The following is a 17,029-nucleotide window of genomic DNA, read 5'->3' as shown; positions in this document are numbered from 1 at the left end:
TCTAGAAGTCTGTTTTGACTGATGAGGTAATATAAAAGGGAAAGAATGCCAAAAACTATAGAGTATTATAAAATCCTTCAGGGTCTCCCCATAAATTCCAAACCCTTTAGCATGACGTGTAAGATTCCTGTCTGCCTTTTCGGGCTCAGCTTTCTTCAGTGATTCCTGGCCTCCTTGCTCCACATGGTGGATTAGAAATGCCTGCGTGGTCCCATCTCTCTGGCAAATCCCTGATTCCACTCACAGAGGTAGAGTTTTGTTTGTTTGCTTTTGAGACGGAGTCTCTTGCTCTACTGCCCAGGCTGGAGTGCAGTGGTGCAGTCTTGGCTCACTGCAACCTCCCCCTCCTGGGTTCAAGCGATTCTCCCGCCTCAGCTTTTCTGAGTAGCTGGGATTACAGGTGCCCCCCTACCATGCCCAGCTAATTTTTGTACTTTTAGTAGAGATGGGGTTTCGCCATTTTGGTCAGGCTGGTCTTGAACTTCTAACCTCAGGTGATCCACCCGCCTCGGCCTCCCGAAGTGCTGGGATTACAGGCGTAAGCCACTTCACCTGGCTCGATGGAGCACCTTCCTGTTCTTCTCTGTGACTAATTGGTCAAGGAGTGCACACCTGACCCAAGTCTAGGATCAGATTCTCCTGGCTTGCTTCTAGGATTACAGACTTCTAACCAAAACAGAGACTTGGAAAGGTGTGTGAGTCACGTTCATGACAACAGCCTAGAAGGGTCTGAGATGACTGCTGCTCAGGGGCCAGTGCTATCAAGGTTCCTGCCCTTCCTGTGGAATTCAGTTTTTTCTCGGTTCTGTAAGATGCTTTGGCACTCTTCCAACGAATTCTTTTTTTTTTTTTTTCTTTTTCTTTTTAATCCCAGCCACTAGACCACCAGGGACCAATGGATTCCATTTGTGCTTATGTTAGCTCTGGTTAGCTTGTTACTTACAACACAAATGATCTCAAATAATACAGAAATAGTACAAGGCTTCAGAGGAAATGTGAGGTATTTGGAATTGGTATTCATGTCAAAGTGCAGGGAAAGGAAAAGCGTCTTCTCTTCACCATGTGGAATGAGCAACTATATTTGTGATACTATATCTGGGATTTGCTTCAAAGTCATCCAGTTAGAGTTGAGAAGTAGGTATGCATATACACAAAGCAAGACTGGCCATGAGGTAATCAGTATTGAAGCTGGATGTCAGATACATAAGGATTCATTATACAATTATCACTATTTTTTCTATACTTCTCTGAAATTGTTGATAGTATAAAGTTTTTAAAAATCTAGTTTTCAGCCAGGTGTAGTGGCTCACGCTTGTAATCCCAGCACTTTGGGAGGCTGAGGCGGGTAGATCGCCTGAGCCTAGGAGTTCAAGATCAGCCTGGGCAACATGGTGAAACCTCTTCTCTACAAAAAATAAGCCAAGCATGATGGTCTGCACCTGTAGTCCCAGCTACTCGGGAGGCTGAAAGGCTGAGAATTGCTTGAGCCTGGGAGGTCCAGGCTGCAGTGAGCCATGATCATGCCACTGCACTCCAGCCTGGGCAACAGAACGAGACCCTGTTTCAAAAAGAAAGAAAGAAAGAAAGAAAATCTAGTTTCACTTAGAACCATATGTTGTTTGGGGGTGAGACATTGGGAGACTAGATAACTGTCATGGTAGAATAAAGAGGATGAGGAATATGGAATGAGAGAAAAATTGATAATTTAAAGCAAGACAATATGAAACTCAGATGCCAGAATGTGAAAGGCATTAAAATATAGGGCCACCATTTTTAATACATCTTATTCCATCTGTGACCCTCAAGTTCATAAATTGATCCTGTAGGTTGCTGAATTGCAACTCCAGTTGGATTAACATTGCTGCCAGTCTTTTATACAAAATCTAGGGCATTGACTAGGAAAGAAGGGGATCTTGGAATTATATGTATGTGGGGAACAGACAGAACTGAAGAAATCAGACTCCCCCAAGTCTTTTAAAAAGGTTACTATGGTGTCCCTTTGCCTACGGAAAACAGAATTCCACTCCTATGCTCTGTGTCCTACTATGTCTTCCTGTGACAAAGATTCAAATTCAACAAAAGCCAGAAGGCGATGTTTAGAATCAGCAAGCAAGTAATTATACCCTACATTAATTTTTTTTTTTTTTTTGAGATGGAGTCTTGCCCTGTCACCCAAGCTGGAGTGCAGTGGCGCAATCTCGGCTCACGACAGCCTCCACCTCCAGGGTTCAAGCAATTCTCATGCCTCAGCCTCCCAAGTAGCTGGGATTACAGGTGTGTGCCATCACACCTGGCAAATTTTCGTATTTTTAGTGGAGACAGGGTTTTGCCATGTTGGCCAGGTTGGTCTTGAACTCCTGACCTCAAGTCAGGTGTTCGGATGGAGGCCGAGGCGAGTGGATCACTTGAGCCCAGGAATTCAAGATCAGCCTGGGCAACATGCCTCAGCCTCCCCAAAGTGCTGGGATTATGGGTGTGAGTCACCTCACCTCACCAACCCCAAATGAATTTTAAAATTTTCTAATGTTGAAAAAACCTCAGGAGGATATGTGGCTGTGGCCATGAAGGGTGCGTGACCAAAGGGAGCATACCTTAATTTAGGAACAAACCAAATAAACAAAGATGGACACTTAGTAAGGGAGCTGTAATTCTTTTTATTGGTTCATTCAGCAATATTTCTTAACTTCGGGGGAAAATACATGGTATTGCCATTTCTTAATTATCACAGACACTGAACTCAAAAATTAAAGGAAGTTTGTGGCAGATGCTTTTTTCTAGAGACAGGACAATTCTTGAGTGCCTTCCTTGGCCTTCACCCTGATTCCTGCGAGCAGATGACTTCCTCTGAAGCAGCCTGATTTTGCGTATCCTTTCACCAATCAAGGATCAGAGTGTGTGCTCCTTGGTTGCTGAAACCTTTTGAAGGTGACAAAACGGAAGAGTTGAGTGTGGTATGGGGATGAGGGGCTTGCAAGAGCAGAAAGTGTTCCCCAGCTAAGCTGGGCTGATCCCCCAGAAGCCTGTCCTGCTAGAGCCCAGTGACTCATCTCTTAGGCAGGGTCTCCACCTGGGCCTCCTGCCTCAGCCTTTCCTCACACTGTATGGAGTCAGAAGCACTGAGATTCAGGGATGTGGTCACATAGATGGGCAGATCACTGATGTGTGACGTGATTTGAGGGAACTCCGGTGGTCTCAACTTTCAGATGTCAACATGTTTGGAGTACTAATTTCCACTTGGATTATTGTGATTCAGAAAATACTAGGTTCCTTTCTTTCCTTTTCTCTTCAAACCTCTAAAAAATCTCTATTCTATGCCTATCAGCTGATGATCTCACTTCACTGAAAAAATGAGTAAATAGAAGGAAACAATACTCTTTTGCAAAATCCACTGAGCTAGTTTGACCTACATCCATGTACTCGGCCTTCCGTCTTCATACAATGGATAGAGTGTCCTGTCCACCTGAGTCCAGGGTGCTACCTCCTCACCTGTGGACGGACTCTGCCCTTCTATTCTGCTGCCTGTCTCTCCAGCATCATCAAATCTCCCTCTCTATGGGAGCATTCCCATCAGGAAACATACATGTTATCATATCAATATCGCTGATGAAAACATTCCCTTGCCTTACCTTCTCCAGCCACTTTATAACAAAACCCCACAAAAGCATTGCTTATTCTGTCTCCACATCCTCACCCCAATTCTCTCCTGAACCCACTCTAATCAGCTTTCATTTCAGCTGCTCCACTTAACCTCTCTGATGAAAATCAGCAGTTACGCCTATATCTCCCAGTCCTCATTTTACCTCCCTCTCAGCAGCATTGCCACGTGGCTGAGCGTGCCCTCTTTTCTGAAACTCTTTCTCTACTGGCCTCTGCAGTAGCACACACTTCTGCTTTGCTTCCTTTCATACCAGCCTCTCACTCCACGCATGTTCCTTCACCAGCTCTGCCTCCTTGCCCCAACCTCTAAATCTTGGTATTCCGCAGGACTAGCCCTCGGCCCTCTTCTCTTTGACACTCACCCCTAGGTGACTGCATGATTTCACGTAGCATCTATATGAAGATGACTCTCAAAAACCTATCTCCACCCCCAGTCTCCCCTGAACTCCAGACCTGTACCTCCACCTGCCTACTGTATATCTCCTCCTGGGTGTAGGATGGGCATCTACAAAGATACTGAAATGGATCTAATTTTATTCTCGGCATCTCTTTAGGTGATAGAGGCTATGTTCCTAAGTGAAGAATGAAGTAGTGGCAGTTCCATCAGATACTCAGAGCCAGAGACAGTCCTAAGCAAACAGCTAGAAAAGAAATCCAGCAAGAAATTCCGAGCAAGAGGAATTTTCTCTGAAGATTACTTGGAAGTGCCCCATGAGAAAAACCATAGCTTCAAACCCCTGCCAAGCCCAGAGAATGCCTTACACTAAAATAGATCGTCATAAAATTAATAGGTAAGAACTTTCCTGCCCACCCATTCATTACTTCTCTTTCCTCCCTCCCACTGTGGACTCTGCAGATATCAGAAATCACAGTGGCAAGAAAGAGGGGTAAGGAATAGGACAGTAAGAAGGGAAAGAGAGAAGACATCTACCTCCCTCTTCTTTCTTGCAGCTCCGGCTTCAGCAGCCCCAAACGGGGGGAGGGAGACCTTAAATGAAGATTGAAGCGTTGGTCATTATGTTATACGAGACTGGCCATGTTAGTTACTGAACAGACTGTCTTCATAACCAGAGGCTTTTTACTGTCTAAGAATGCCCAGGGCAGGGGAAGAACCAACCCCAACAGAACAGGTTTAAATGGACAGTGAGGGGAAGAGCTCAGTTGCTCTAAAATCACACCCTACAAATCCTCCTTCGGTATTGTAATGATTGCAATGGAATCAGCCCCAAACACGATTATTCCTCACTTCTGTACTTCTCTCCCTGCAAACCTGCTTTCCCCCTAGACCTCCCTAAGGGGTCAGTGACTACGACGACAATCCACCCAGGCCCCTCTGCACTGATTTCTCGCTTTCACCCACTTCCACACCGACAAACAAGCTCTGCCAGCTCCTCTCCACCCACACTGGAGCCTAGAGTCCTTGCTCTCACGTGGCCTGGAGCCCTCACTGCCTGACGGCCCTGCCTCGGCTCCAGCATCCACAGTTGTTCATGCAGCAGCCATGCTCTTCTTTGTAAAATGCTGACTAGATATTATTTCCCCTGCTCCAAACCTCCGCACCGCTTCCCCTCACACTTTGAATTTTATTCTAACTCCCTGTCCCGGCCTGTAACCCCCATCTGCCTGGCTCCTGCCTCTGCTCCAGCCTCACCTCCCGCCCTCTCTCAGCACCCACTGTCTTCAGCCTCCCCACTTTTTCTTGCTGTTTCCTGAACACACAAGCTTCACTCCCATCTCAGGCTTTTGCCTGGGCCCATCCATCTGCGCAACACTCTTCCCCCAGATCTCTCCACGCCTCACTCCCTGGGTTCCTCAGGCTGCTGCACAAACGTCATCTCAGAGGAGAAGCCTCCTCAGACTTCTCCACCTAAAACAGTCCTCTTCGTTCATCCCCCACCCTCCCACCCCACCCCTCTACCTGCTTTGTTTTCCTTATTACTAACTCACATGATGTTATGTGTTTACTTGGTTGACTATTGTCTATTTCCCCACCAAAATGTAAGCTCCAGGAAATAGGAGCCGTCTCTGTTTTGTTTCCCACTGTGTCTCCAGCCCCTCAAACACTGCCTGGCTCAGGGTTGGCGCTTGTTAAAATTTTGAGGAAGCAAGCAAGCACATGAGAGGATACCAAAACATGGCAGTAAAAGGAGCTTAAACACACAAAAGAAAAGGTTAGTAAATTTTCATGAATGAGTAAAAGAGTAGCGCCCCTGTCCTTTAGGGATAGGAGTGGGGAAATAGAGAGACAGTCAGAAAGGAAGATGGCAAGATTGAAGGATACTCAGAAGACAGGCCATTCACGTGGGGAGGAAGGCCATGACTTCTCGCATACACTCCTAAGAAGCTGACTCTGGACAGGAGAACTGGAGGGAGAAGCTCCACCTAGACCCAGAAATGGTAGGTTGAGCTAGCTCAGTCAAATGGCCACTAAGTTTAACTATCATTAGGATAGTTAATCTATGCTGTGTAAACACCTTAGGATGAGAAATCTATGCTCTGTAAACACCTATAAATAGACAGATAGATAGATAGATGTGTAAATATAGGTATGTATATCTATACATATGTAAATATATATGTTAAATATATATCTATATATAGAGAGATTTTTTTTTTTGAGATGGGAGTTTTGCTCTTGTTGCCTGAGCTGGAGTGCAATGGCATGATCTCAGCTCACCGCAATCTCCACCTCCTGGGTTCAACCGATTCTCCTACCTCAGCCTCCTGAGTAGCTGGGATTACAGGCGCCCTCCACCACGCCCGGCTAACTTTGTATTTTTAGTAGAGACAGGGTTTCTTGATATTGGTCAGGCTGGTCTCAAACTCCCAACCTCAGGTGATCTGCCCACCTCGGCCTCCCAAAGTGCTGGGATTGCAGGCGTGAGCCACCGCACATGGCCCAACACCTAGTATTTCCATAAACTTTACATTTTAAATGTTGGGGCTTTTTTCTTCATTTATTGCACATTCTGGGAGAGGAAGGAGTCATGCACCAGGGTATAAAATTGTGCTCTTCCATGGTCATTCACACAGAATCAAGAATCCAGGTTCTAAATGTCTTTAAGTTCAAAATTGAGATCAGGGTCAGAAGAGGTTGACAGCTGCTGCTAGGGGCTGGGGGCTGCAGGGACAACAGCAGACGACAGGCATGGAGCTGACCGTGGAGGGCCCCCATCTGGGACCTGAAGATCCTTCTTGGAGATCACATAGGGGACTAATAGCAGAGCCTCAGAGCAGACAGGGGCTAGCACTAGGAGTTGGAGGGACGATCACATCTGCACAGAGGACCTGAAAAGGCATTGTCCTTTTATCTGTATCCCAGAATCCTGTGTAGGGCCTCTCTGTAACGACAGGGCCAGGTTTGCTCCCTGGCCTTGAGTTGGCCTCATGAGGAGTCCAGTATGAGCCCTGCAGGCTTGTCAACTGGAGATATCGGCGCCAGCTCTTCTTTATGCCCCCCTGCTTGAGACACTAGGCAATTCCTCTCAATAATTCATGATTCTTCTTCTCAACTCTTCAAATGCAAGAAATTCCCATTCTTTTAGGAAACTCTGGATCTCCTGGTTACTCCAGGTTTTAATTAACTGGTCTGGTTCCTCAGTTTCATTTTCCTCCTTTACTTCCAAGCATTTCTAGTAATTTCAGTCTGAAGTCTCACTTTCTCCCTTATTCATGAGTTTTCTCCCGGGATCCTTTTCACTAGTCACAGGGCCTACTCCAGGGTCCACAGAGAACAAGCCCTCGCTCGGCCCTAATGCAATCCAGGAGTCACGAGGTGCCGAGTGAGAAAGCACGGGTGCTCCTCTCTGCTGCCGGCAATCTCTCAATATGGGGGCTTTCACTTCCCAAATTTTACTACTTTAATTTAGTATTGGTCCTTTTGAAAATTTTCTACCTATCTTGACTGCCTTAAGGTTAACAAAATGAGGGCCCTGGCTTGGCTATGCTAAGTGGTAGACGGTAGAGACAGGGTAGAGATGGCAGAACGAGAGAGGGGCTAGGGAAATCCTGGACAGCGTGGCCCACCCACCAGGGGCACCCTCATCGTGTGGCTCCACCAGGGAGCAGGTGGCTCTCTCCATTCCCTCTGAATAAAGGACACCTGCCCCTCAGCTGCTTCTAACCTATTCCCCACTGCCTCCTCTCTTCCTGGAAGCCTGCCATACAAAGAAAGTTCCCAGGTGCTCAGATTTTGGTATCAGCGGTTGCCGCCTTATGTATGATGAAATGGGACAGCTCCAGTTCTTACCCATTCTGGTCTTCCTCCCGTTCTGCCTCCTTCCTGGCTGAGGCTCAAGGAAGAAAAATACCCTTCAGAGTTGGCCTCTTTGGCACTTGGATTCTTTCCGTCTCGATAACACAGCGGTTCTCTTTCTAGAAAGGATGACCCTTTGTTTCTGCACGAAGGAACCAGAAAGGAAGGGATTCTCTTAACTCTCAACTGTAGCACTTAATATTTTTATTTAAATTTGAAGGTGATGAGTTCTATGTGAATTTATGTATTTTTGTGAAAATAAATGTATTTACATGTTTTTTTGTGTGAAAATAAATCCAAATAAATAGTATTGCCTTGCTCTAGTCACCGTTTCATCTGTAATCTCTGTGCTGCTTCATCAGACAGCTTTGGGTCCTTTGGCGGGAAGGATCCCTCACAGAGCTGTCCAGTTTGCCCTCCCTGAGAGGGTCTAACTCTGCCAAAGACAAATGTGCCTTCTCCACCCCTGCTGCCGGAACTGGGATGCTTCCCTTTTCATGGAAGAGAATCCAGTCTTCCTCCGCCTTCTAGAGTGAGCCTAGACTTAAGCCTCTAGTCTAAAATATAGGACCCCACTACTCCAGCAACGCAATATCCTCCTTCACGTGTGGGTCTTGCTCTGCTAGAAGATGTATTTGAGAACAAAATCTCTCCTTTTATATCATTTATCAAAATTAAATAGAATTAAGATGCCATTTATCCTAAAGTCTTACCCAAACAGGTCTATTTGAGACTCTGGCAATTAGGGATTGCAGAGGAACTTACTCTTTTGGACCCTAATATGCAAGAGTGATTCTCAATTCTATCTTTTCAATCAATCATTGTATCTTTTAAGGCCTTCAGCTACCAAGCAAATAGGGCTTAGTTTGGACACTTCCTTTTTCCCCTCAATTGTGGCTCCTATTCAAAAGGCAACCCAGCAAATGGTTAAACCACACCTCAAGGACAGTAAGCCCATGTTGGCCAGCGCCCTCCCCAGCTGTCATCTGTTTCTACTTTATATCACTAAGGTCCTCGGGAGACAATCAGTCGTTCTCTCTGCTGGTCATACCAGCATCTCTAAAAGCCCTCCAGCTTCTGCCACACTGTATTTATTCAACAAATTCTGAGCCTGTTCAGGAAAAGAAACCACTGCAGCTTACTTTGGGCACTTTTTAGGAACAGAGAATTGTAAGCTCATCTCCTAGAAAGTCACATAAGCTCACTTTTCTTCCACCTTGCTAGTTTTTTTTTTATTGTTATCAACAATTTTAATAAGGTATAATTTATATGACATTAAATTCACCCATTTTAAGTGTACAAGTCAATGGTTTTTAGTATAGTTACAGAGTTTTGCAACACCACTACAATCTTATTTTAGAACATTTTCATCAACCCCAAGGCTCCATGCTCATTAAGTCACTCTCCACTCCTATCCCCAGACCTAAGCAACTACTATCTGCCTTCTGTCTTTACAGATTTGCCTTTTCTGAACATTTTGTATTTAAAAACATACTATATGTAGCCTTTTGTTATTGGCTTCCTTCACTGAGTACAATGGTTTTGAAGTTTGTCTATGTTGCAGCATGTATCACTATTCCATTGTATGGATATACCACATCTTCTTTATCCATTCATCAGCTGATAGACATTTGGGTTGTTTCCACTTTTTTGGCTGTTGTGAATAATGCTGCTATGAACACCCACATCCTAGCCTCTATGTGGATATATGTTTCATTACTCCTGAGTAGAAACCTAGGAGCAGAATTGCTGGGTCACATAATAATTTAATGTTTAACATCTTGAGAAACTGCCAAGCTGCCTTCCAAAGTTGCTGCACCATTTTACATTCCCTCCAGCAATATCTGAGGGACAGCATGACTTTTAACCAGATAGTTACAAGTTACATAATTATGTAGAGAAATCTCTTAATTCTACAACTGTTAGCTGAGATGATTCCTCACATTATATACATAGTATTTGATAGTATGTACCACTTCTCTGATTATAACATCTATCACTCTGGGTAAGATATTGTAACAGCTACTACCCACCCAAACCAGTCCCAAACTCCATTTACACTACTCCAATTCAATTTTAAATCTCCTAACCTTTTAGCTTTAGTACAAGTTGTTAATTTTTTTTCCATTTCTGTGTTTGTTATTTCTGTATTAGTGACTTGTTTTTGTTGTTGTTGTTTTTTGTTTGTTTGTTTTTGAGACAGTCTTGCTCTGTCGCCCAAGCTGGAGTGCAGTGGCACAATCTTGGCTCACTGCAACTTCTGCCTCCTGGGTTCAAACAATTCTCCTGCCTCAGCCTCCCAAGTAGCTAAGATTATAGGTGCCCACCACCACGCCTGGCTAATTTTTGTATTTTTAGTAGAGACAGGGTTTCACCATGTTGGCCAGGCTGGTCTCAAACTCCTAACCTCAGGTGATCCACCTGCCTCGGCCTTCCAAATTGCTGGGATTACAGGCATGAGCCACCGCACCCAGCCTACTTGCTCTTTAAGACCAGAAAAGCCTGGGAAGTGTTGCCACCTCACCAGACACAGTGGTGGGAGATGCCCGGTGTCCTCCCACAATGGAGCCTGGTGTGTGCCTCAGCACTGTCTCAGCAACATGACAGGATGGCAGGGGATGACAGCACAGTCTAGCATCTTAGCAAAAGAAAAGCAAAGCTATGGAAGAACAGACTTACTTGTAAATAACTGTTTTTTCTTCTTCCTGGGATTCCAAAAGATAAGGAGCTCTTGCCAAGGGTTTCAAATCAAAACTACAGTCGTTAAAATTCACTTTCACTTTTAACCTTTAACAAGATAACAAGTGTGAGAAGGTTTTTTTGTTCTTTTTCAATATTGTTTTTTGAGACACGGTCCAGCCTCAACCTCCTGGGCTCAAGGGATCCCTCCCACTTCAGCCACCCTCCAAAGTAGCTGGAACTACAGGCATGCACCACCACGCCAAGGGATTTTTTATTTTTTGTAGAGATGGGGTATCAACATGTTCCCCAGGCTCGTCTCAAACTCCTGGCCTCACGCGATCTTCCTGCCTCGGCCTCCCAAAGTGCTGAGATAATAGGCATGAGCCTCCACGCCTGGCGGTATGAGAATGTTCTGAAAACAATATTAGCTTACATTTATGTAGTAAATATTATTATACACTGACTACTAAATATAGAGACAAAAACATCATTACTCCAAACTGGTATACATTCTTGGATGAAATTAGTTGTTTTAGAGTTTCTGAAACTATGATGGAGATTGATTTACTACTCACTGAGAACCAAGGATCAGGTAAGCAAAGTTTAAAGTACTCCCTATCCACTAAGAGCTTAAACTCCGAAGTAAAAACAAGCCACAGAAACTGTGTCATTTATAAGCATTATGTAAAATGTTTTTCCCTAGAGAGAATCCAAACATTCCACTTCCCAGTCCTTTGCCATGGGGTGGCAGACAGGTACCTTAGAGTCCTCCAATCTTGCACCCACGCAAGGGTTGACTGGAACGGTGATATTGGCCCTGCACAGAACATACATTTTGCTGGCACAGAGAAGACATAGAATGTAGTATAGCAATGTGTGAAATGCTTCAAGAAGAAAAGGAAGCAATCACCAAGATAAGAAAGCAATAAGAGCCTATTGGGAATGAACAAGCATATTGGGGAAAAAAAGGAAATTTAAGAAATTAAAATCTTAATATCCAACACAGTGAAGAAAGAATTAGCAAGCTGGAAAATATATACAAAGAAATTGCCTAGGAAAATGAAAAATATAAAGGACCTATTAAAAGATATTAAGATAATAAGAAGGCCTAATATATATCTAATCTGAGCCCAGAAGCAGAATGCAAAGAACTAAGTAAAAGCAATATTTAAAATAATTGCTGTATATTTTCCTGAACTGATGATAAACATGAATACAGAGATCCAGGAAGCACAACATATACCAGTAGGTTAAATAAAAAGAAATCCAGCTGGGTGCAGTGGCTCACGCTTGCGATCCTAGCACTTTGGGAGGCTGAGATGGATAAACCCCTTGAATCCAGGAGTTCGAGACCAGCCTGGTCAACATGGTGAAACCTCATCTCTACTAAAAATACAAAAATTAGCCAGGTGTGGTGGCGCATGCCTGTAGTCCCATCTACTTGGGGAGCTGAGGACGGGGGATCGCTTGAGCCCCGGAGGTCAAGGCTGCAGTGAGCCAAGATTGCACCACTGCACTCCAGTCTGGGTGACAAAATGAGACCCTGTCTCAAAAAAAAGAAAAAAGAAAAAGAAACCCATACGCAGACACCAGCAGTGAGAATGCAGAACACCTAAAGACAAAGAGAAGATCTTAACAGCAGCCACAGAAAAAGGACAAAAAAATCAGAATGACAGCAGACTTCTCAAAAACAATAGAAGCCAAAACACAAGAGAACTATGTCTTTAAAACTTTAAGCGAAATAAATGTCAACCTAGAATCGTGTGCTTGGCAAATTATCTTCAAAAGTAAACAAACACTGAATTGTAAAGGCCAAACTTTAGAACAAAGGAAAATGATCCCAGAAATTTGGTATAAAATGGAAAGAGGGGCCGGGCGCGGTGGCTCACGCCTGTAATCCCAGCACTGTGGGAGGCCGAGGCAGGTGGATCATGTGAGGTCAGGAGTTCAAGACCAGCCTGACCAACATGGAGAAACCCCATCTCTACTAAAAATACAAAATTAGCCAGGCATGGTGGCGCATGCCTGTAATACCAGCTACTCGGGAGGCTGAGGCAGGAGAATCGCTTGAACCCGGGAGGTGGAGGTTGCAGTGAGCCAAGATCGTACCATTGCACTCCAGCTTGGGCAAAAAGAGCGAAACTCCGTCTCAAAAAAAAAAAAAAAAAAAAAGGAAAGAGGGACGGGATGCATATGGATTCCTTTCTCTTTGTAGCTGTCTCCCATACCTATATCTGCTACAGAACTGTACCGAACCCCTATTGGTAACTTCAGATGGGATGTTTCCTCATGGATGTACCCAAACTAGAGGTCATTTATTAAATTAATAAAATTATAAAACAAAGCATTGAGTGATTTAAATCCCAAGAAACTGTTGTTCCTCTTTTTCTATTTTTATCCAAGTTTCTACCTTTGTCTGCTTTCTATTAGGCTAGGTTAAATGACCCTTCTTTGTGTGTCCATAATAATATGTGCATATAACATTGTAATAGAATGATCTGCTTAAATATCTGTCTTCTCTATTAGGCTGTGAATGCTTTAAAGGCAATTACAACTCAATACATGATTCTTTGATGGAATGAATTAATGTTATACGATGAATTGCATGCACCCAAAAAAATATCTTCAAATCCTAATCCCTGGCATCTGTGAATTTCACCTTATTTGGAAATAGGGTCTTTACAGATGTTATCAGGTTAAAATGAGGTAATACTGAATTAGGGTGGTGGACCCTAACCCACTGACAGGTGTCCTTGTCAGAAGAGGGAAATTTGGACACAGACACAGAGAGAAGACCATGTGAAGACGGAGACAGTCACTGCAGAAATAAGGCTATAACTGAAGCGTTTCACTTCTGTTTCACTCCTCTTGCCACAATCGTGACTGAGGCTCTTATTACCAAAAATGTGGATTCTTATTTTTATAAACCGAGGAACACCAAGGATTGCTACAACCATCAGTAGCTAGGAAAGAGACAAGGAGCCTTCAAAAGAGTGGCCCTGCCAGTACCTTGATGTTAGCCTTCCAGCCTCCAGGACTGTGGAGAATAGATTCCTGTCATTGCAAGTGCTCAGTCTGCAGTGTTTTGTTACGGCAAGCCCAGGAAACTAATACATACAACAACAATTCTCAAAACTTCGAGCTCCTCTCTGACTCTTAGTTCTCCCTGGCCCTCCAAATGTAGTCACCAAAATCTAGAATTCCCTTGTGTCATCCTATCGATCTCTGTTTCACTCCTCTTGTCACAATCGTGACTGAGGCTCTTATTACCAAAAATGCGGATTCTTATTTTTGAAGAAAAAACTCTTCAGTGATCTCCAACCTCTAGTCCTATCCTATATCCAAACTGTCACATACCTCACACGTCAGATTACAGTTTCTAAAAGCACCATCTCCAGCATCTCACCCCCTCCTCAGCTATCCTCACTGACTCCCCATTCCCTACATGATAAACTCCCAACTCTTTAGCTAGTATTGAAGGTTCTTTGCAAAATGGCTACAATCTAGATTCACAGACTTAATCAGTGACTGGTCATCCATTCATTCATTACACAGACAAGTAAACAGGTGCAAACCATGTGATCGATGAAAAAGTACATGGTGGGACAAAAGAAAGACTAATCTGTACAGCCTAGTGTAAGGAAGTGGTTTGGAACAACTTCAGAGAGGAAGTTTTAAAATGGCATTTTAGGCCGGGCGCGGTGGCTCAAGCCTGTAATCCCAGCACTTTGGGAGGCCGAGACGGGCGGATCACGAGGTCAGCAGATCGAGACCATCCTGGGGTGAAACCCCGTCTCTACTAAAAAATACAAAAAAAACTAGCCGGGCAAGGTGGCGGGCGCCTGTAGTCCCAGCTACTCGGGAGGCTGAGGCAGGAGAATGGCGTAAACCCGGGAGGCGGAGCTTGCAGTGAGCTGAGATCCAGCCACTGCATTCCAGCCTGGGCGACAGAGCGAGACTCCGTCTCAAAAAAAAAAAAATAAATAAAAATAAAAATAAAAATAAAATAAAATGGCATTTTAACAGAGTCTTGGAAAAAATGTTTTCAAAAAAAAAGATGGTTCAGAGAGAAAGCCCAGCATGTGTGAAGAATAGCATTTATTCAGGTACTTGTAGAAGACCTGGTATTGTTGGAGTACAGAGTAGAAGGGAGGGAAAAATCAGCCCAGTCTTGTATGTCATACCAAAGAGATCACATTTTAACTGAAGGACACAGGAATCACTAAAGAGATTAAGTCAGGCAGTAACATGACATGCCACATTTCACCCTGGTAGCACCATGCAACATAAGGGAAAGCATGGCACTGTGTTTTAGAATGTAGACTGTGGAGTCAGAGACCTTAGTTCAGTTTCTGAATCTACTGCCTTATGGCTATAAATAAGTGGTTTTCAATCTGGTATGTGTTGGAATCATCTGAAGATCTTGAAAAAAGACTAATGTCTAGGTCCCACCCTCAGAGATTCTGACTTCATTTGTCCAGGGCATGGCTTGGATATTGAAAAATTTTTTTTTTGTTTTTTTGAGACAGAGTCTCACTCTGTTGCCCAGGCTAGAGTGCAGTGGTGTGATCTCGGCTCACTGCAACTTCCGCCTCCCAGGTTCAAGCAATTCTCCTGCCCCAGACACCTGAGTAGCTGGGATTACAGGCATGCACCACCACGCCCGGCTATTTTTTGTATTTTTAGTAGAGACCAGGTATTCACCATGTTTGCCAGGCTGGTCTCGAACTCCTGACCTCAGGTGACCCACCCGCCTCAGCCTCCCAGAGTGCTGGGATTACAGACGTGAGCCACCATGCCTGGCCGGAATTTTTTTTTTTAATTTTTCATGATATTCTGATATAAAGCCAAAGCTGAAAAATCCTGCTATAAAATTGACAAGGTCCTTAAGTCATCTGTGTAATAGTACCTACCAAATAAAGTTTCTATGAAGATGAAACAAAATTAGCACGTTAAGAAGTGTACAACTCATTCTATTCATCAGCACTTTAAAATGTCCTCCCAGATAGACCATATAATAGGCCACAAAACAAGTGTCAGAAAATTTAAGAATATCAAAATTATATCAAGTACTCTCTCTGACCACAGTGGAATAAAATTGGAAATCAACTCCAAAAGGAACCCTCAAAACCATGCAAATACATGGAAATTAAATAACCTGATCCTGAGCAATCATTGGGTCAACAATGAAATCAAGGCGGAAATTTAAAAAGTCTTCGAGCTGAAGGATAATAGTGACACAACCTATCATAACCTCTGGGGTACAGCAAAAGTCGTGCTAAAAGGAAAGCCTACATCACAAAGTCTGAAAGAGCACAAACAGACAGTCTAAGGCCACACCTTACAGAACCTGAGAAACAAGAACCATCCAAACCTAAACCCAGCAGAAGAGAAATAACGAGATCAGAGCAGAACTAAATGAAATTGAAACAAACAAACAAACAAAAAAACACAAAAGATAAATGAAACAAAAAGCTGGGGGAAAAAAGGAATGTGTAACAGTGTCTGGTACATAGGAGCTCAGTAAATAATAAATGTTATAGATTGGATATGATCATGGGAATTTGGTTTACGGGAATGTTTAGGAAGGGGCAAATTATTATTATTTTTTGTTGTTGTTTTTTGAGGCAGAGTCTCGCTCTGTCGCCCAAGCTGGAGTGCAGTGGCGTGATCTCTGCTCACTGCAAGCTCCGCCTCCCGTGTTCACGCCATTCTCCTGCCTCAGCCTCCCAAGTAGCTGGGACTACAGGCGCCCACCCCCACGCCCGGCTAATTTTTTGTATTTTTAATAGAGACGGGGTTTCACCGTGTTAGCCAGGATGGTCTCGATCTCCTGACCTCACGATCCACCCGCCTCGACCTCCCAAAGTGCTGGGATTACAGGTTTGAGCCACTGCGCCCGGCCATTATTATTATCATTATTATTGTTGTTTTTGTTGTTATTATTGAGATGGAGTTTTGCTCTTGTTGCCCAGGCTGGAGTGCAATGGCACGATCTTGGCTCACTGCAACCTCTGCCTCCAGGCTTCAAGCGATTCTCCTGCCTCAGCCTCCAGAGTAGCTGGGATCACTGGTTTGTGCCACCATGCCTGGCTGATTTTTTGTATTTTTAGTAGAGATGGGGTTTCACCATGTTGGCCAGGTTGATCTCGAACTCCTGACCTCAGGTGATCCACCTGCTTCAGCCTCTCAAAGTGCTAGGATTATAGGTGTGAGCCACCACGCCTGGCCAGAAGGGGCAAATTAGAAGGAGATTTAGGAATGGATATGACAGAGCCCAGTGCTGGATTAAGTAAAGGGATAATGAGTGATAAAGAAGAACCCTGATATTTCCTATAACCAGGAACACAAAAAAAAAGCAAGTTAGATGCATAAGGTGACAAGCACTTTTGGATAGGTTGAATTTGACTTATGTGTGGAAAACAGACAATTGAA

The 17,029-nt window shown here is 44.0% G+C and overlaps 1 protein-coding gene across 1 annotated transcript in view; it reads right to left on the bottom strand.

Annotated features, from left to right (window-relative positions):
• Positions 1 to 2,636: 2,636 nt before the first annotated feature.
• FAM228B (family with sequence similarity 228 member B) overlaps positions 2,637 to 17,029 on the bottom strand; it is a 47,552-nt gene continuing 33,159 nt past the window's right edge. The window contains 5 exon segments of the mRNA XM_025353799.1: positions 2,637 to 2,916; positions 4,589 to 4,645; positions 7,907 to 7,938; positions 7,940 to 8,054; positions 10,592 to 10,699. Of these exon segments, the coding sequence (XP_025209584.1) occupies positions 2,880 to 2,916; positions 4,589 to 4,645; positions 7,907 to 7,938; positions 7,940 to 8,054; positions 10,592 to 10,699 (349 nt within the window). The 3' untranslated portion in view covers positions 2,637 to 2,879.

The sequence above is a fragment of the Theropithecus gelada genome, chromosome 13 (genome assembly GCF_003255815.1).
Source record: "Theropithecus gelada isolate Dixy chromosome 13, Tgel_1.0, whole genome shotgun sequence".
Lineage (NCBI taxonomy): Eukaryota > Metazoa > Chordata > Mammalia > Primates > Cercopithecidae > Theropithecus > Theropithecus gelada.
This window is presented reverse-complemented; position numbering and strand designations above follow the sequence as displayed.